The sequence below is a fragment of the Rhododendron vialii genome, chromosome 6a, assembly GCF_030253575.1.
Source record: "Rhododendron vialii isolate Sample 1 chromosome 6a, ASM3025357v1".
NCBI lineage: Eukaryota > Viridiplantae > Streptophyta > Magnoliopsida > Ericales > Ericaceae > Rhododendron > Rhododendron vialii.
In genome coordinates, this window is record NC_080562.1 from 40,980,304 (window position 1) to 41,000,911 (window position 20,608).

Genomic DNA, 20,608 nt, shown 5'->3' on the forward strand with positions numbered 1-20,608 from the left:
TATGCACCTATTTTATGGTTCATTTATAACATTTTAGTGTGTTTCGTAACTTTTGTTCTAGAATTCATAACCTTTCAGCAGTAAGATTCGTAACATTTTCATTATGACTCATAACATTTTGGTGTATCTCGTAACCTTTATACGATTCGTAACTTTTTAGCAATACGATTCGTAACATTTTCTCTATAATTTATAATATTTTAGGGGGTGCATATGATACACACCTATATAAGGGGTGTGTATTGTAGTCTTTTCCGTTGTCATGACAGGGAAAATCTTCCATTGGAGAAACCTACTTGTTCGGTTCTGGTTCTGACTTCCGAGAGGAAAAGTTTTCACGGCAGGCCGCTATATAAAAACAACTGAGATTCTCTCCCGTCCCGTTTTAGAAACTAGACCGTTCAGCTTGTCTATTTGTAGACCCTTTACACCCACTTTGATCATCAAAACTTTTTAATGCTTTAGATCTCGTCAAAAACATCAAGTACTCGTTTGTTTCATTTAATCTCTTGGGATTTTATGTTCGTTTAGTCTAGTGAGAATTATCTTTATTTTTTCTGAATTTGGATGGACATAACACTTTCACGACTACATTTAGAACAAGAGATTAAGAAAGCATGATTAAGCTTCACTTGGGCTAACGGTGATTGGAATCTGGAATTCACATTCCCATCTTTATTTGCGAACTATTCTTACATAGCGCATTTTTTTTTTTTGAGTAAAGAAAAGACACTACTTTATCTCTTCCATATTGCTGGTCCTACAAGGAAAGGACATGGATTGTCCGTACTCCTTATTTTGGACTAGACGAAAGAGTCTAGGTTTGAGCTGCCCATCTTGACCAATCTTATGGATAAGAGAGTATCGACAAATTCAAATCTTTATTGGATAAGAGATTATCCACAAACTCAAATCTTTATTGGTTAATATTTATAGATAAATCATACAGTAGAAGCATCATTTGAGAAGGGGGGTTTCAATCTCCTTTTGGGTCCACCCATGCACTCTTGGGCTCATTCCCAGACCGAGGTCGCACACCAAGCTTTAAAAACAGAAACGTCTCCAACGTTTCAAACACTTTGTACGCACTCAAAAGCTCATTCCACACTCCGCTCACAATGCAGTAGTTTTTGTTGTACGGAGGCCGGTGGTGCACCCCGTGCTGCGATCGAGACAACAGTAACCCCGCGTCTTGCAACGCCACCACAAGCCGAGGGAGCCGGCTCTTGGTGTCGTGGGCCCAATAATGGAAGTGCTGGCTAAACATAATGCAGCCCGAATACAGGGCGACGAATCCGTGTAGAAACGGACCGTTGCAGAAAAGGTCTAATGGAAGGACAGCAAAGGTTATGCCTCGTGCGAGTTTGTGGATATTGTGCGCAAATTGGCTCCGAGTTAATGTCCATGGGGATTCATGGTGGTATTGAAATGATTCTATCTGGAAACCGAAAATTGGGGTTGAGGCGCTACCGTAGTTATCGATCGCCCAGTGGTAGACTCCGCTACTGAGATCCGCAAGTAGGTACCCCAACCATCCAGCTATAATGGGTTGGAGCCAGGTGCGCGAATCGATTGCAGCGGTTATGCATTTTACTAGAGAGATAGCAACGGTGATACACCCGCTAGCCACCCAAGCGCGGTGGTACCATGTTGATTGCAGGCTTGAGTCATCGACTGTGTCACGGTGGTCATCATAAGTGGATGTGGGTGGTGGGAGCGGTGGTGGGGGTGTTGTGAGCCGCGGTGATGGTTCCATGACTAGTTGGCTTTTGAGTTTGGTGGTGGCTTTTAGTAGAGGATGATAACTGTGAAGCAAGTGATTTCCAAAATAAGAGAAACTTGGGATCAGGAGAGGAGAGTTCTTGTATGTGAATGGACATGGGGGACTGCAGATATATATAGTGTTTGCTGGAATAGTAAAGTGTAAGAAACATGCATAATTAACAACAAGAGATTCAGACTACGGGTTTGGCTCACCTCCAATATTGTACAGTCCAGTATCCTTTAATGTATGGCTGAGATTAAATCAGCCCATTCACATTGATATCTCCGGCTATACTTTTGCCACGTGGACCAGCTTTTTCGCCACTCCAAAAGCCCTCTGTTTTGACCCCTCTATGGTGACCCCTTTGCTCCCTGCTAGTAATCTAACCCCGCCAAAACACACTTTCATTCCCACCAAAATGGTACGTGCACATACACACTTTCATTCCCTTCAAAAAGCTACACTACCTTTCCGTCTTCCAATTGAGAATATCTTTTTATGGAGAATATAGTGATAATGGGTTTACAGAATCCAATTGTGTGCGTCCAAAGTATTTTTGAACGGTTTGGATTAAAAATCAATTTTGATCGGTCAAGATTAAAAGACAATATCAACCATTGATTGCGGAAACGGACGGCTGTAATTGCACGAATCTACGAAAAACTTGTTCACGGCGGATCCGTAAATAAATTTCTCTCCTTCCCATTAGATTGTTATGGAAGAAAATAGAGTGAGAGAGTTTGTGTGTGGGTAACCTTTGCCAATCCAGTCCAAATTCCACTAGTGTGTGGGTAACCTTTGCCAATCCAGTCTAAATTCCAATCCATTCAAACAAAATTACTCCCAGCGTACCATGTGGTAATTTCGCATGATATTATTGTATAAAAAATCTTTAAATGTTTGAAAAAGTTGGGCTTTTGTAGTAGTAGCTAAAATAATCAAAGATTCACTATTCTCGACCAATGATGCAGTGACAATTAATCTTTGCATGTGGGATACCGACTATATATATAGATTTCATTTTAGGGGGTCATTACCAAATCCCACCCCAGCCCCTCCGCCTCCTGCGCTCCACTTCAGTCGAATAAAACCAACCACTACTCCCCCCCCCAGGTCGAACAACAGCCCCCAGGTCGAACAACAGCCGTTGTTCCCACACTTCCCACATCAATGAAATCATCATCACCTGCTTCTTCCTTCACAAGCTTTGAATTACCCCTCCTTACCCAAAAAAAAAAACTTTGAATTACCCCCAAATCTCACACACAAAAAACGACTGTCACTAAAAAAAAAACCCGAATCCTTTTTTGGGCGAATCAAAGATATGGCTGGTCGGAGGATAGCCTACGGCGGCGGTGCTGATGGTGGTGTTGGTGGTTCTAGTATGAGTACTTTTTTGCTCTAAAACAAAGGATTCCTAATTCTCTCTCTTTTTTTTTATTGTTGATAATTAGGATCTTTGGATATCTGATCGGATCTCCGTTCTCCGCTCAGAACGGGGATGGAGGGTTAAAATATATATCCGTTTGGAGTTCGGCACGGATTCGGAGAGCGGGTGGAGGGTTTGGATTTGGATATTCCGCCCCGTTGCCATCCCTAGCCTGCTAGCCAGAGATAACACACATTATAAATGTTGTTGTCCCTCGTTGATGGAAATATCTCGTAGGCAACGACACATAATATTTCTAGAGTATCTAATGATTTTCTCTTCATGTGATCATGTGAGCATGTGAGAAGGGTCTGGAATGACACTCCCTCCATTCCTATTGAGGGTTCATCTTTTATTTTTTGGATGTTTCAAAATGAATGTTCATTTTCAAAAGTCAACATCAAAAAAGCTCAAGCTTGCAATAATTAGGGGCAAAGTTGGAAACTAAAAATTCTGTCAATGCAACAATTAGCCTTTTTAAAATAGTTGGATTCCTGAAAAGGGACTCATAAATAGGAAAGGAGGGAGTAATTAAAAAAAAAAAAATTCTCCATAAGTCAAGAAACACAACTTCCGTGCACAACTTTATTTGGAACCGTCTGATATGTGTGGGCCCACATGTAACGAACAACTCTGGATGCGGTTATTAGTCGGAGCTGTGATTTAAAGCTAGCTGTGTTGGTAGCGTTGCCAAATTGTCTCCTAATTGATCGGGAACACGTACAAAAAGTTTCAGCCCACAGAGAAGATCCAAAAGAACTACACTTTAAACACACAGCATTTCCAATCCAACAGATGGAGAGAGATCAAAAAAGTGTCACCCTATCATTTTTTTTTTCCGGATCAGAAAAAAAATAAGAAGGGACCAAATCACCTTTCCTCCCCCATACCTTTATCCCGAAGTTGCTCTTTGCTGTTCCTTAGTTGGTTTGTCCTCCTTGTATGTTTGAGGGGTGATAGAGTAACTTCGTACTATTCCCAGATTCCTATATTGCCCTTATCAGATTTTTCGTGTTTTTCGATTGTGTCCTACGAATGTGTTTGTGTTTTGTCGTGATGTGCATGGAGTACTTTTTGGGTAGAACGCATTGTATAGTGCACGAACGCAATTATAATCCGACAACTCCGTGTGAGAGAGAAAGGGAGCTAGAGAGCAGATAGATTGTGTTCACAGTACTACATTCAATGCTCCAAACATCAACTACAAGTTTCATGCATGAAGTTGTTAATTAGTTGAGAATAGAATGGTAGTCCTCTTCAGTAAATTCTTTAATGCCATCAAATTGTAATTAGTTGGTGGATGCATGGTTTGAAGCAATGAAGAAGTTGGAATGGAAAGGCCTAATAAGAACACAAATTTGAATCCACTGCCACATGTCAAACATTTGCTGGGTCATACAAATGTCGCTGCATATGGTTTTTAGAGCAGTTGAGATAGGTTGGAGTTGGTTTTTCCACCAAATTTTGAAGAAGTTGAGAGGTATTAGAGTATTGGTTGCAGATGTCCTTATAGCGGATGTAATTTCAACCACGGGTTCAATCGAACCCCAGGGTGCACTACAAGACTTGTAGTGCGTATCACAGCCGTTGGTGAGTGTTTTTAATGGTCCGGATTCAAATATAGTTTTGCATGTTTGTATGTTTTTATATACTTTTGCAGATTTCAGTCTTGGGTACTTTAGTATTAAGTTGAATCATGGTGAAATATAAGCTAGGGATATCATAGAGTATTATGATGATGGTACTGTGAGCTACATTGATTATTGTGATAATGATAGAATATCTAGAACCGACTTCCAATCAATGGGAGTATTTGTGAACTTACTTTTTGACTTTTCATTTTCAACTTTTTGACTTTTTGAATTATGGTCAGAATGTATTTTGTATTTGGTAGAATGTTTGAATGATATATGCATAATGCATTTTGCAACATGAATAGTGTTTGGGAGATATGGATTGAAAATGAATTATGAGTTGATTTTTTACTATGTTGCCCTTGGTTATTAATAATGGTGTATAATGTGTATAAAAAATGTATTAATCAATTTTTTGAAATTTTATTTTGCAATTGCTTTATTCTTCATTTATTAAAATTCTCAAACTATTTTTAACTAAAATATTTTCATTGTTTCGAACAGGTGAGAGAGGATAACGTTCATGAGGGTGGGGTTTTGGTGGATTATGGTGAAACAGAGAGGGTAAGGTGGTATTTCCGTATGCCTTTTGAACGAGAATGGGAAACCGAAAATGGGAAAAGCTCCTCCAGACCTCTTTTTCACTTCTCTTCTCCTTTCTTCAATTCTTAAAACCATTCTCATGGAATGAGTTATTTGTTTCTCAGCCAAATAGCCAAAATGAGAAAATGGGAAACAGAAAATGTGAAAATGAGGCTGCCAAACCGCCCCAATGTCTAAGGAAGTTGGGTATGTGCATGGAAGAATTAGCTCTCTTCTACTAGGTTTTTGGTTTAGATGAAAAATAGATTTTTAAGAAGATCCAAATTGGAATTTCAAAAAAGAAGAAGATCCAAACTGATGGTGATGTCACAACCATGGTTCAAAGCCTTAGAAATGATTTGGTGGAAGTGTATGAGAGTAATTTGGCAGGTCCCACCAGAGCCGGCCCTAAGTTAAAATAAGAGCATTTCCAATGGGAGATGTTAAATCCTACGTGGACATGTTAACGGTAAAATTTGACACCAAAATTCAATCCAATCCAACAGCCTTCTTTGATGCCAATTCCTACGTGGATTTGAATGCAAGCATTCTCATATCAACTTTGACAACCTCCCTCCTCCATGCCAAATTTCAAAAAATGACCATTTGTATTTTGACATAAGGGTTGGAAAGGGATAATTTGATGTCAAATAAATAGAATTTGACATAAGGATTGGAGAGGAGGTTTTGATATCAAATTGGAGATGCCAAAATGCCACATCAGCCTTCAAAAAAAAATTGACATCCCCAATTTGATGTCAAGGGTTGGAGATGCTCTAAGTGTTGCAGCCTCTTTAGGCCTTCAAAAAAATTCTAAATTGTAAGAGTCCCTCCTACTTTTTTATCCATTCTTATCGTCCAACAAAATAGGCCATATTTTTAATTTTCGGCTTTAAGCCCAAAAAGTTAGGGACGACTCTGGGTCCCACTAGTGTTGAACACAATGCCAATGTGTATGAGGAAGATGGACTACTAAATATTGATATCACTAGTTCGGAATGGATATGTGGACCATTTTCACAAGACAACTATAATTTTGTGAATTTGATAACTCACATATCTTCTTTCGGTAGACCAAACCCACCACCCACCATTGAACCACCTCCCACCTATGAACCACCACCCACCATTAGAAGAAGACATGCTAGAAGAAGACCTGTTTATCATGATTTAGAATCTAATCCTGATGTTTTCATAGACATTTATGATTTGAGTGAAGATGATGATGCCTTGTTTGATGTCAATGTGGATAAAGACAAAGAGTGGTGTGGTGTGAGGCAGAAAAAAAAAAGAAAGGTACTTTGAAGATATCTCCTATAATTGTTTGTTTGAAACAGAGTCTGAGGAGGGGGATTCCTCTGATGGTTTCATGAGCTTTGACTCATCTTCTGATGAAAATAGGGAGGACAAGCCAAAGTTCAGAAAATATACGGTGGGACTACAGGGGTGTTAAGTTTCCGTCCCAAAATTCGGTGCCATATAGGAGTATATGATACCCAAAGTATTACTCCACTATTGTGATTAAAACAGAGTGGGGATGAAAACATAAATATTCAAACTGATCAGGATGGAAAAATAAGTCGGTTAGGGTCTGAAGACGAATATTTAAGTCTCCCAATAAAAAATCCCCCCAAAAAAACTATGTGGAACAGGGGCTAAATATTTTTTCTACTCTCTGTTCAGATGGGTCGGAAACGAATGTTTGTGGCGAGCTATAACCTTAGTCACATAATTATTCAATAAGATTTTGTTTTTTTTTTTTTAACTATTGTATTGCTTTACATTTACGCTCTCAATTCTCGCTTTCACGAATTCCAATAATGTAAAATGTTGTCGAAATACGTTTTTACCATCGCGCTCATGACTTAAAACATTATGGTATACCCATTCTTTTTTTCACGAAAAATGCATCCCACTTTAACAAGGGATATTCTTGTTGAGAAAGCATCCGGAAAGAGGTGGCGAGGAATGTTCACTTCTTTAACAATAGCATCATAAGCCTGGAATGAGATCTGAAAATAGATATTTAAAAACTTCATCTTCCTTTAGGACTTCAACAGTTGAAATATGGTACGTTGTAAGAGAGATACTCCGTCGTCCGTTCCGACAATCAATAGTCCGAACTTTAAGAAAATTATTCGTTAGAAACTCTTTTAACGAATAATTTTTTAAAATTCGGACCGTCCAAAACACTTTTGAATATGCGCGATTGAGCGCTTTAAAATATATTCACGGTTCCACCGTAATTTTTTTTTTCTCATGTTGTAATAGTAGGGCCACTGATGTTTTTCTTGATGGATGTAACCACATGGAAGAACTGTTCAAACGTAGCTAAACAGAGTCATGTACAAACCGTATATCAGAGATTATTGATTGCAATCTAGATCTTGAAATGCTTCAAATTAGACACAATAAAAACACTCGTACACAAAAATTGAAAGTACAAATTGTAAAAAAAAAAAGTGGAGTGCAAAATCATTTCTCTTATTAATAATCATTTGCTAATTGATAATTTGATAGTACACATTAGCTCGCAAGACATGTTGTGAGAGTGAGGTAGAACTTTGATCTTGACGTAGATGAAAACTTTAGTTCTTGACGGACATGTGAAGTAACATAGCTGAATGTTTATTTTTATAAAAAAAAAAACATTTAGCTTCCATGTCTTATAATCCAAACAAATGTTGCCGTTACCAATAATTTAATTCTCAAAAGCAAAAAATCGCACAAGAATTTCGATAATAAAAAAAGAAAAAAGAAAATGGAGAAGCAATGGAAAAGGCTTGATTTGACTTAATAATTTTTTATAAAGTATTTTTTTGCTTTTTTTTTTTTCTAAAATCTTTGCTTCTATTTGTTTTGCCTCAGTTCTTTGTTGTTTAATTATTAGTATCTTGATGAGTATACTATAAAATGTAAAAAAATATGATTGAAATATATAAATTAGTTCATTAAGGACAAAAATAAGGAAAGCATTAAGAAACATAAAAACAAAAACGTGAAAATGTTCATGAAACACAAATCAATAGCTCAGATTCACATCACTGTGAATCTGATATGTGTTTTGTGAATATGAGCTTTTGATATGTTTTTCATAAACATTTTTATGTTTTGTTTTCATGGAGTGTATCAAGCACTCAAAAATAAACCAAAACAGTATATTTTAGATTATTGTTGTATTTATATTTTAGATTATTATTGTCTTTTCTAAACTTTTTTCACTTTTGGTTCCTATTTTCTGAATTTTTAAATTTCGCTCAAATAAATAATCTACGAAAATTTAACACAAAAGTAAGTGTTTTTAAATAGAAACAAAAAAATAATTCTTCAGCTGATGGAATATTCCAGGACGAAGTACAAAGCTCGTACCGCTGCCGGGCCACCGGAGGAGAGAGAACAACCTCTCTCTCTCTCTCTCTCTCTCTCTCTCTCTCGATAGAACCCCTCTCTCTCATCACAATCACTTCCCTCCACCACCATGCCACCTCCTCTCTTCTCTCTCCTCCTCTTCACCCTCCTCACAGTACCACTTCTACTACCCACCTCACGGGTACACGCACACGGTCTGAAACTGCCGTTTCGTCCGAAAGATGTACTACCCTTTTTGCCTCGACCGATCTCGTGGCCTATCCTCAGTTCTCTCCGCAGCCCCGTCGACATCTTGCCGAGCTTCGTCGGCGCCGTCTCGTCCCCGAACGGCAGCTTGGAGTGGAAAGGGGCTTGCTTTTACAAGAACAGGGCTTGGATGGAGTTTCACAACAAAAGCGGGAGTGAGTTTGGTGGAGGCACTCTTCATATCAAGGTCCTTTAATTAGTTTTTTTTTTTTTTGGGAGGGGCGGGGGCGGAGTTGTTTTGTTTGGTGATTAGTGATGGTTTAGTGTTGATTTTTGTTGATATTTGAGGATTGCGTGCTAGGGTTTTCCAATTTTTCTGATGTTGCTGCTTGGCTTGAAGTTTATGCTATATCTATAATAGTGCTGTTAGTCGATACAAGTATTCTAGGCTCTGATACCATGTGAGAACAAAAATTGCCAAGAAACTTGCTATCATTCGTCTATAAAAACATAACCCTAGCACACTTTTATGTTTGAGGATTGGGTACTAGGGTTTTCGAAGTTTGGTGATGTTTCTGCTTGGCTTGAAGTTTATGCTACATCAATACAAATGTTGTTAGTCATTACAAGTATTATAGGCTCTGATACCTAGTGGCGCAGGCAGGAATATGTATTAGTGGGGGCACTATGAAACAAGAGTTCCGAGAACAACCCGCACGCCCACAAGTTGTTGATGATTGTTGACGATACGGTGGTGGCTTGTGTCTTACGGCGTTAGAAACAAATGAGAAGTTTAGATGATGATTGTTGACGATACGGTGGTGGCTTGTGTCTTACGGCGTTAGAAACAAATGAGAAGTTTAGGCTTCTGTGGAGTGTTATTTTGTTAACTCACCTAAAAAATGGCCCCAGTGGTCTTAGCTTAGCTCCACCCACCTAAAAAATGGCAGTGGGGGGCACATGCCCCATTGATCTTGGCTCAGCTCAGCCACTGCTGATACCATGTTTGAACAAAAATTGCCAAGAAACTAGCTGTCATTCGTCTATCAAAATGTAGCTCTAGCATACTTTTATGTTTGCACAAAACTTGGTGACCAAGAAACCCCATTGAAGTAAAATGCAAAATGCATAACGAGAAAACCTAGATCGACTAGAAAACATGAATATTAACCTACTCTAAACAGGAAGCGTGATAATGAAACCTACAACATATGGTAATACGATGTTATCTGAATATTATGCTAACAACAATGATGGGTTAAAAAAGTAACTTGTTTGTTTTGAGATAGAGAATACTTATAGTGATAAACTGATTTGAACAGTTTGTTAGAAGATTGGGTTGTTCAGCCACAGCTGAATCGACGACCCACTTGTTAGTTGTTACGTTGTGTGTAAAGGAAGAAGAATTGTCTGTCTTTGAAAAGAAACAACTTTGCTGACAAGTACATATTTGGTTCTTCCTTTTTTAGTTGTTTGAGCATTTGGTTTTTTGTTTTTCCCAATTCAAGAGTAAATGGGGTTGGAGTTAGATTGAAGGGATGTATATTATTGCATTTTACTGGCTGAACTGTTCAATCCATAACAGGTTAGCTTTGATTGTAACATTAGCCTTCTCCCTCTTCTAAGAGCCATGATGGTTTTCTAAGTGCATTGCAATTTGTGATATAGATTCTCCATTACTATCAATTTTATGCTTAATTAATTGCACTATTATTCCAATTAATTGTATCTCTTCTTCTTTAGGTTAGCAGTGCCCATAGTTGGACATGTATGGATCTTTATGTCTTCGCAACTCCATACCGTGTGACATGGGACTACTATTTTTTAACACGTGAACATACCCTCGAGTTCAAGGAGTGGGAAGGAAAAGCTGAGTACGAATATGTGAGTTGCTACTACTTTCCGCTATTCAGAATATTGCTGCCTCTGCGTCTCTTGAAGCATCCATTTCTTTATACATGATATCGTCACATTCCTATGTGAACAGGTTAAACATAATGGCATTTCTATTTTTCTCATGGAAGCGGGAATGCTGGGAACCCTTCGAGCTCTCTGGGATGTTTTCCCCTTATTCACAAATACAGGATGGGGTGAGAACTCAAATCTTGCATTTCTCCAAAATCACATGGGGGCCTCCTTTGTAGAAAGACCTCAGCCGTGGTTTACAAATGTTAGCGTTGATGATATTCACTCTGGAGATTTCCTTGCAATATCCAAAATCCGGGGCCGATGGGGCGGTTTTGAGACTCTAGAGAAGTGGGTCACTGGAGCTTATGCTGGTCATACCGCTGTTTGCTTAAAAGATTCTGAAGGAAAACTATGGGTTGCAGAATCTGGACATGAAAATGAGGAGGTAATGCCCAATAGATGCCTTGATTCAATCTCTTTTGTAACCTGATACTTAAACTCCCATCAGAAGTTAATTTCTAAAATTTATGATTGCAAAAAAGGTAAAGAATTCGTTCCAAATATGAAGAATTGCAGATTGATGACAGAGGGATGAGAAATGTAATTTGGAGTTGGCTTTTTTCTTATTCAGTAATTTCTTCTCACTTGGTTGTTATTTTCTGGATTGAGCTGTTCACTCTCATCGCGTCCATGACTTTCTTAAACCTTTTCCTTTCAATAATGTCCTCGCTCCAACATGATATTTATTGACCCTGTCCATTTCCTAGGTATGTTACTTGTGGTTTGTAGTGGCTACACTTGTGGTATAAGCTTATACAAAATACTCCGTAAGTATTTAGCTCCGTATTTGTTACATTGTAGACATTCTATTTCTTTAGATGAGCGTATTGTGTAGTGTTATTTTGAAGTTTTCGTACATCATTTGGGTTCGTGTATTACTGTAACCAAAGGATTGTAGATCTTCAAAGGAAGTATGGCTTGGAGCTAATGTAAAACTGTTGTTTCTCATGATTTTAGGGCCAAGATGTTATTGCTGTTTTGCCGTGGGATGAATGGTGGAACTTTGAGCTTACCACGGATGATTCCAACCCACATATTGCATTGCTTCCTTTACATCCTGATGTCCGGGCCAAGTTTAATGAGACTGCCGCCTGGGAGTATGCACTAAGCATGTCGGACAAGCCTTATGGTTATCATAACATGATATTCAGCTGGATAGACACTATTGGCGGGAACTTTCCACCACCTTTGGATGCTCATGTGGTACTGCATTTTTATGGCCGTTCATATTTTGGATGCTGTACTTTTTGCTACTCCCTCCGTCCCAATTTAAGTGTCCACTACAGTTCTGCGTTCTGCGTGCCATTTGCAATTGCTTATATCTCTCAATGTATATTGCTAAAAATATGTAATATGAATCTTGTTTAATAGATCTCAATTATTTCTATAAGACAATGATTTTAAAAACATAAAACATAATATATGTTGAGAACTTGAGAGATATAAGCCACTGAAAATGGCATGCATAACCACAATGGACACTTAAATTGGGACGGAGTGAGTAATATTTTGTATGATATTGATTTCTACATTTCTGTTAGCCATTAATCTGATTCTCTTCTATGCTTTCGGAGTTCGATGTTTTCATGGCTTACTTTCCGGTTATTAGAGTTTGATGTTATTGTCTATTGTTCGTCTTGAAATTCATTCTTGTAGTTGAGCTTATGATGTTAATGAAATAAACAACTTTTCACATCTAACAATTACCGCCGCATGCCCGAAGGCATGTAAAGTGTTGGGAAAGGCGAAGCATGGAGTACCACTCTACCACTTAATGATGGTAACAACACCTTGCACAACCCCAAAACAGGGTGCAATGGAGAAAAAACCAAGAAAATTTGCTTGCATCCTTCTGTCACTTATTTCTGTTGTCTACTCTACCTTAATAAATTGTCTTTTCGTTTACTTTTAATTTCCAAACCCGTTATGGCACAGGTTGCTTCTGTTATGACCGTTTGGAGCCACCTACAACCTGATTATGCTGCTAATATGTGGAATGAAGCCTTGAACAAGCGACTTGGGACTCAGGTACTGTAGCGAATTTTCTTTGTTTTGTTGCCCGTTGTACCTTTCCACTTGTATTGACGAACGGTGTATCAAGCATCTATACCTAGGGTCGTTTATCAGTGACCAAATAACTGTACGATTGCACTTCTTGGGTTTAGATTGGCAGGTGTTGATCTGGTTGACTTCACGCACGATAACTAGAATTGTAACTGAAGTCCATGCAGTACTAACAAGGAATAGAGCTTCATTTTAAGTACTTATGCAACTTATATGTTCTATGTAGGACCTTGCCCTTCCTGAAATTCTTGTGGAAACTGAAAGACGTGGGTTATCTTTTGATGAACTGTTGACGATCCCAGAGCAGGATGATTGGATATACAGTGATGGAAAGTCAACGTCATGTGTTGCTTTAATTCTTGAAATGTACAAGGAAGCTGGATTGTTCGATCCAATTGCAAGCTCCATCCAAGTTACCGAGTTCACGGTAAGTTAGTTATGAATGTAATGAATATTCTGACTTACTTGATCTGACTTATAGCTTCCTTGTTCTTCTCCTTATAGCTTCCTTGTTCGTCTCGTAAGTATAAGATAGAGATATATTTATTTATTTCTAATTTTTATTTATTTATATATGATATTTTCATTTATTTATATACGATAGGTCCCGAGAATATTGTAATGAATATTCTGACTTACTTGATCTGACTTATAGCTTACTTGTTCGTAGACAAAGCAAATTCGGAATTCTCTTTCATTCCCAAGGTATAACCTGCATCCATGCGCTTCATATTCGCCCGGAGTTCGCTCCTAGAAAATATATCTATCCCTACCCCCTCACGTCAATCCCATGAGCCTCTTATCCATTCTCATTCAATCCCGGGGGGGGGGGGGGGGGGGGGGGGGGGGTGTTGTTTGGGGGGCAAGTCAAAATAGAAAAACTCAGCTTTCCACCACATCACGGTGACACTCTACTGCTGAGTTATATCCCTATTCCTTCTTTGCCTCCATCAAAAAATAGAACTGAAGAATTCTAAGGTCAAGAAAATAAATGCCACTATTCTTGAACAAACTTCGAACCGAGCCTTCTCTTTGCACTATTTTATTTATATTAAATATAATGGGGCAAATTGGATTCAATTGTTATGTATGGCCAACAGTAGTTTCAACTTTCCATGGCGCCATTAGTTACAGCATAGAAGATAATGACCTTTGATTGAAAATGGATTAAGTGTAAATCCACTACGCGGGTAGTTTTAAAATTTGTCTATTTCCATGAGGAAGCTGTTCTATAAATTGGATGATCTCCGACTGCACCCTCGCAATTTGAACCAAGTTTAAATTGAATTGTTATGGATGTTCTTCACCGAAAATTGTTATCATGTGCAGAACACTGCTTTTGACTCATTGGTACCCTGAAGATTAAAAAATATTAGTGTATTCTACCATTATAAAAATAATAATATTTTGAACTGTTATGGCTAAATCTGGATGTTACATCAAGTGTTGAGCGGGTTGTAAAACGAGTGAAGTAATTTACAGATCAAAGCTCTGATAATTTATCTGGACCTGACTGCAGATTAAGGATGCTTACACCCTAAATTTTTTTGAAACCAATTCAAGCCGCCTGCCAAAGTGGTGCAACGATGGGGACACTATGAAGCTCCCTTTCTGCCAAATTAAAGGGAGGTATCAAATGGAACTACCTGGATACAATTCGGTGGATCCGTACCCGCAAATGAATGAACAATGCCCGTCTCTGCCACCAAAATACGACAGGCCAAAGGATTGTTGACAGCCATTCTGATTTGGTTCTCGTGTTTAGAAGTTGTCATACCAATGTTTGGTCTCAATACCAGGTTGCTCTATCATGTATATGTCAATGTACATCGTGTCTGATCGATGAAGTACGAAACCTGTCAAAAATGATCATTCAATGTAGGTTGATGTTGTTTGTAATTTTGACTAGGCTTGGAGATGAATTTCAATATCAGTGCTGTAAATAGTCATTCAAATGAGTTGGATTTCAGAAAACACTGTCCCTCATTCTTATACCATTGAAACCGTGCATGTATGATGAAACGATCTTTAATGGTATCAGCCTGTGAAATCAATGTTTCTTGCCTTGCTGTTGTGGCTCTTGTTCTTGAACGTATGCATTTAACAGCAAGGAAAAAAGAGAGGAAAATTCTCTATGAATTTTCAAAGCAGAATCTCTTTTATTTTTTAGTGAATAGGATCTCAAAATCAAAACTTATTTGTTCCGTCCTTTTTCGTTACCCACCCCAAACACAACTGATTTATGAAAGTTAACTTTTAACCCAAACATGATTTCTAATTTTTGAAAAACATTTTTTTTTTCTCAGCAAAAGAAGAGTTTTTATCTTGGAAATAATGGTACAAAGATTAAATGGGACAAAGGCACGACGCCATCACAATGGGACTCGTGCATACCAACGACGTTGGCACTCATGCACCCGACAATTAGCCACTTCAACTTCATTATCCACACAAACCCCACTGCTTGATCAGGGAATTGAAGATAACCTCACATGACTGGCCCAAGGTAATACCCCAAATCAAACCCTCCTACTTGGCTCTATTGATCGAATTAGCATAGTAAGGCCTTTAAGCTGCAATTATAAAACAAGAAAACTTAGGGAGCACCAGCTTCAATCTTCTTGCAAGAATTAGCCAAGATCTTGTAGACACAACCCACCAAGCTAAATAGGTCTGTAATCACTCAGGCTAGCAGGATTTTCCGCCTTTGGAATCAATGACATTACTGTTTGACCCTTGGCCAACTTACAATTGGAGTGGAATTCCCTGAAAAGCTGCATTATAGCTATCCTCTTTCATGAATGGCAACATTGCTTAATGCAAACGAGGTTAAACTGATCCTAGTATCCACCCAGTTTTAAGCCTTCCATATTACAGTCAATGGTCTCAGGAAAATTTTCTGGAAAAAACGTTCTATGTTTTCAATCTTCCAAGAACATATTAGAAAAATGATTAAGCCCACCCGACTTGATAAGATTAGGATTTTTCCCATTGACCTCAATAGATGTCATCCAGTTCCTCCGCCGTCTGGGACTCCAATGAACGACTTTTTTTTCGGTGTTGTAATCACCTTTGAGACTCCATTGCAGTCTAGATTTCTGCAACCATGACCGTTTCAAAACACTGCTAAGCTTCCTGAATTGTTTTCAAGCCACTTTCCTTCTCTCCAAATCAACTACTGCATCCACAGGGCTAGTCTCGGCTTTCAAGTCCAACTCTTCAATTAGTTTCTACGCAGCTTCAATTTGATTAACCTCGACGGGTTCGGCCAAGTGGGTATGAGAAAGCTAATAAATATTCGTTCTCCATGAGATTTACATTTTTGAACCCCACAAAGGCCAAACATTCTGAATTTTGGAGCCACTAGAGGATTTGTCCGGTAGTTTACTCCAGGTTCTAAAATTAGTTGAGGTGCACACAAGTTGGCCAGAGCACCCGGTTATAAAAAGAAAAGCTTCAATTTAATTAACAACTTCCAGACTTCCTACAAGGTCGATCGCTGAAATCGCTCAGCCCTCTATCCCTACAGCCTGTCTCTCCCCAATACATTTGACTTCGTTACAATCAGTACCCCGGCCCAAACACCAAGGCGAAGAAAAAGAAGCTCTCAAATTGATAAGGATCTATAAACCATATTTTTCCTGAGGTGTAATATAAAACAGAAAATGGCGTACGCCAAGCCCTCACACATTGTCACCTTATTTTACGACAGCAGAAGAAAGAGCTTCTATCGGCAGGGAACGGGACCGTGATTCTGAACGGGAACAGACAATATGGACAAAAGGACGAATAAATTACGTGCTCGATCGCAGACTGAAATTTCTAATTGTGTGATTTTCCCTTGCATACGTCTGGCTTCTTTTCACTTTATTTCTCAATCAATACTTGGACAGTAGTAATAGAAATTTGAGAGAGAGAGAGAGAGAGAGAGAGAGAGAGAGAGGACAACCCAGTGATATTAGCAAAACATGAATTGGCTTATTTTTAGTAACTGACTTTAATTATGTCTCCATTTACATTTAGATTCATGGTATTATATATGATAAACCAAAGCACTTGCACATGAAAAACATGCATAACAAAGTTAACACAATATGTGACAGCCGATCGAGAGGTATTGGTAGAAGACTAGAAGCATGCGATTAGAGAAAGATCTCTCTCTCTCTCTCTCTCTCTCTCTCTCTCTCTCTCTCTAATTATTTCCTCCAATTGGAAGGTGAACAATAGCATCAGCTAAAACGTCAGCCTCAATTGCAGCTTGATCAGTTGTAACTTCAAGAGAAGCTGCCAGACTTGCAACTGCAGTTAGATATCATCAGTAGTATATAGGTTGAGCTCCAACTCCAATGCAAACAAGAGCACCAAAAAGCACAAGAAGAAGAAGAAGAAATTTACAAGAAGTACTCATGTTTCGCTAGTACTAGTAGTTAACAACTCTCAAGATAATCAGTACGTTCTTAACGACTAGTACTCTAGGAATATTGGAGAATTGGTTTACTCCGTTCCTTTCAGAATAATTTATTACGAAAACTCGTGTACGTCTTGTTTTGAATAAACCAAAGAAAGCGCTTTCGCAGATGTTAATTTTAATTTTCTCGCAACGAATTATAGACCTCAATTGTGCGAATTGAAAAGCTTCATCTGATTTTTATCCTAGAGTGATTTATTTTTTAGTCCAAAACATAACACAATTTTTTACGATAGACTTTCGATGAGATCAGTATGAACAAATAGATAACATTACATGTTGCAATTCATTCAAGTTGTTCTCTGACAAAAATATGTATGGAGCTGAGCTGTCAATAGCTAGGCTGCAGCTGAATTATTCCTTCACGAGTCATCCCCGGGATGGAACGTATAAGTCAACTTGTGTTAGAAACAAAATATTGGTTCATTGTTCAAGCCAAAGTTCTGAATACTATACCGATTAGAGTATCGGATTTTTTATTGGTACTGTACATACCGGTACCAGTGAGATAACGAGTACCGTTTCAGATTTATCGCTATTAGTGTTATTTTCCCTTTTAAAAGAATTTATTAGTATAATATATACCTTTATCAAAAGAAAATAAAAAGTAGACTGCTATTTGTTTAGTATAATGTACACCTTTATTAAAAGAAAATAAAATGTAGACTGATACTTGTCCGGTACTAGAAGAAAAAAAAAATTTATAAGTAATTTGGTCAGTCCGATTTTGGTCGGTACAGATTGGTATTTGAGCCGGAACGAAATTAAAGGCATAGGACACTACATTTGGACAATACCAGTACATACTGGCTGGTATGGTACAAGATTCAAAACCTTGATTTACACAACTAATGCTATTGACTAGCGTACTGGTCAATAGCATTAGTTGAGCCAATGCACCAATATATAGATGAAAAAGATTTTCTTTCTACAAACGCATTGGCCAATGATTAATCCCTTTGTTCTTTTACTTCTTACAGCTTTGCTTTGATGAAGAAGATGTTCATCTATAAACGCATCGGCTTATAATTCTTCCGTTTTGCTCCGTTGCGAATAGTCGTGCTATTTTTTGAATTAACAAACAATAAAGGCGATCTCGTGTATAATTTTTCAATTCATTTGTACCGAATTAAAGAGATCAATTAGTTCTTTAATTTAGAGTGAAAAAAAATTGGAACATTGTATACACAATTAATTTATTTTTCAATTACCAAATTAAACCGAGCATTATGTCCCTTACTTGGGGTCGGCTACATGCATCATTTTCCTCCATTGAGCTTTGTCAATTACTACTTGCTCACATAAATCTACTATACTCGTATCGTTGCGTACCACAGCATCTAATGTCAATTTAGGTCTACCCCTCCCAGTAGCATTGCTACCCAAAACTATTATATCCGCTCTCTTAACTACTGCATCTCCTGGTCTACAGTAAACATGTCCAAACCACCTTAGCCTATTTTCCCTCAACTTCTCTTTTATGGGTGCTACACCTACCATCTCATGAACCGTTTCATTTCTAATCCTGTCTCGTCTAGTCTTACCATACATCCACCTCAACATTCTCATTTCTGTTACACTCATCTTGTTCAGATGTTGTTTCTTAATAGGCCAACATTCTATCCCGTAAAGCATCGCTGGTCTGATGGCAATTTTATAAAAAAAAATCTTCAATTTTATAGGTACCATCTTGTCACACAGTATACCAGTAGCGCTTCTCCACTTGAGCTACCCCACTTGGATCCTATGTGTCACATCATCAGCAATCTCCCCATCTCTACTAATAATTGAGCCTAAGTACCTAAAATGATCACACTTAGGTATCTTCTAGTCTTGGATCATCACTCTTTTTTCGTGCGAACTGCTGATACCACTAAACTTGCACATCATATACTCAGTTTTACTCTTACTTATCCGAAAACCCTTTGACTCTAATGCTTCACTCCAAATTTCTAGTTTTGTGTTAACACTTATAACGGTTTCATCTACGAAGACAATATCATCTACAAATATCATACACCATGGGATATCCTCCTGAAATTGTCTAGTCAATTCATCCATAATTAAGGCAAAAAGGTACGGGTTTAAGGCTGACCCATGATGCAATCCTATAGTGATTGAAAATTCACTTGTTTCCCCTACTGGTGATCGAATGGTAGTGACAACATCTTCATACATGTCTCTATAATCACCTCGATATACCCTTTGGTCATTCTCTTTCTCTCCAAAACCCACTATATGATGTCTCTAGGCACCCTATCATAAGCCTTTCTAAGTCTATGAAAACTATATAGAGATCATTTTTCTTTGCTCTGTATTTTTCTACCATTCTCCTGAATAAATAGATAGCTTACGTGTTTATTTTTCAATTAAAAAATAAAATTGATGAAAAGAGGTGTTATTTTTAAATTAGTTGAACAACTCGAAATAAGTAGTGAAAGGATCTTAAAAAGATGATCATGGAATGCAGTTATCATTTACAGAAAGACGGGAAGACAAGCCATAGTAGATAGTGAATTAAACATGCCCCTATGGGCTATATATGGTTCTGAAGAAAAATGATTTAGCCAAGGAGTACGTTTGATACAACCTGCATTCGATCACCAATCTATCTCGTTCAACTGATTCATCAAAACGCAACTAGTTATGCTATATATCAAATGCGCGCAAGTTGGCCCGAGCACCCGGTTATAAAAAGAAAAGCTTCGATTTAATTAGTCTCGCATCCAAAATTAGATTTACTCCCACTGCTTTCAAGTGAGCTTTCATTTCAATCCTTTAAATTTCTTCAATAACTTCTATCCAGCCCACCCATCAATGATAAGATCGTCCCAAACCTTATGAGCGCCTGCTTAAAGAACATAGGATTCAGGAATTAAAACAACTTATTAGAAGGTTTTGGACCGCAGTCCCCCTCATCTTCCCTCAACTCAACTGTATATATTTAGGACAATGTAGTCTGGTATTTGTCCGGTATTAAAAGGAAAAAAAAAAAATTTAAAAATAGTCTGGTACAGTTTGATACAGGTCGGTATTTGAGCCAGAACGAAATTAGAGACGTAAGGTACCGGATTTGGGCAATACCATTACATATCGGTCGATACAGTACTGTACGGAATTCAAAACATTGGTGCATGCAACTA

The 20,608-nt window shown here is 38.1% G+C and overlaps 2 protein-coding genes across 2 annotated transcripts; one reads left to right on the plus strand and one right to left on the minus strand.

Moving 5' to 3' along the window:
- Window positions 1-976: 976 nt before the first annotated feature.
- On the minus strand, window positions 977-1,840 carry LOC131328745 (fatty acid desaturase 4, chloroplastic-like). The gene has a single exon (XM_058361646.1). It carries the CDS (start codon window positions 1,754-1,756, stop codon window positions 977-979), a length of 780 nt encoding a protein of 259 aa, XP_058217629.1. The 5' UTR covers window positions 1,757-1,840.
- A 7,048-nt stretch (window positions 1,841-8,888) lies between these two features.
- LOC131330475 (uncharacterized) lies at window positions 8,889-15,034 on the plus strand. The gene is made up of 7 exons (XM_058364073.1): window positions 8,889-9,212; window positions 10,709-10,849; window positions 10,953-11,318; window positions 11,891-12,136; window positions 12,869-12,961; window positions 13,224-13,424; window positions 14,517-15,034. Exons 1-7 carry the CDS (start codon window positions 8,889-8,891, stop codon window positions 14,730-14,732), a joined length of 1,587 nt encoding a protein of 528 aa, XP_058220056.1. The 3' UTR covers window positions 14,733-15,034.
- The last annotated feature ends 5,574 nt before the right edge of the window (window positions 15,035-20,608 follow it).

What these genes read in the sequence shown, in the direction of transcription:
- LOC131328745 (XM_058361646.1), bottom strand. Translation starts at nt 1,756, where the DNA reads ATGGAACCATCACCGCGGCTCACAACACCCCCACCACCGCTCCCACCA.
- LOC131330475 (XM_058364073.1), top strand. Translation starts at nt 8,889, where the DNA reads ATGCCACCTCCTCTCTTCTCTCTCCTCCTCTTCACCCTCCTCACAGTA. An exon ending in GAAAAGCTGAGTACGAATAT is followed by an intron (nt 10,850 to 10,952) that starts GTGAGTTGCTAC and finishes CTATGTGAACAG; the next exon opens with GTTAAACATAATGGCATTTC. An exon ending in CTGGACATGAAAATGAGGAG is followed by an intron (nt 11,319 to 11,890) that starts GTAATGCCCAAT and finishes TCATGATTTTAG; the next exon opens with GGCCAAGATGTTATTGCTGT.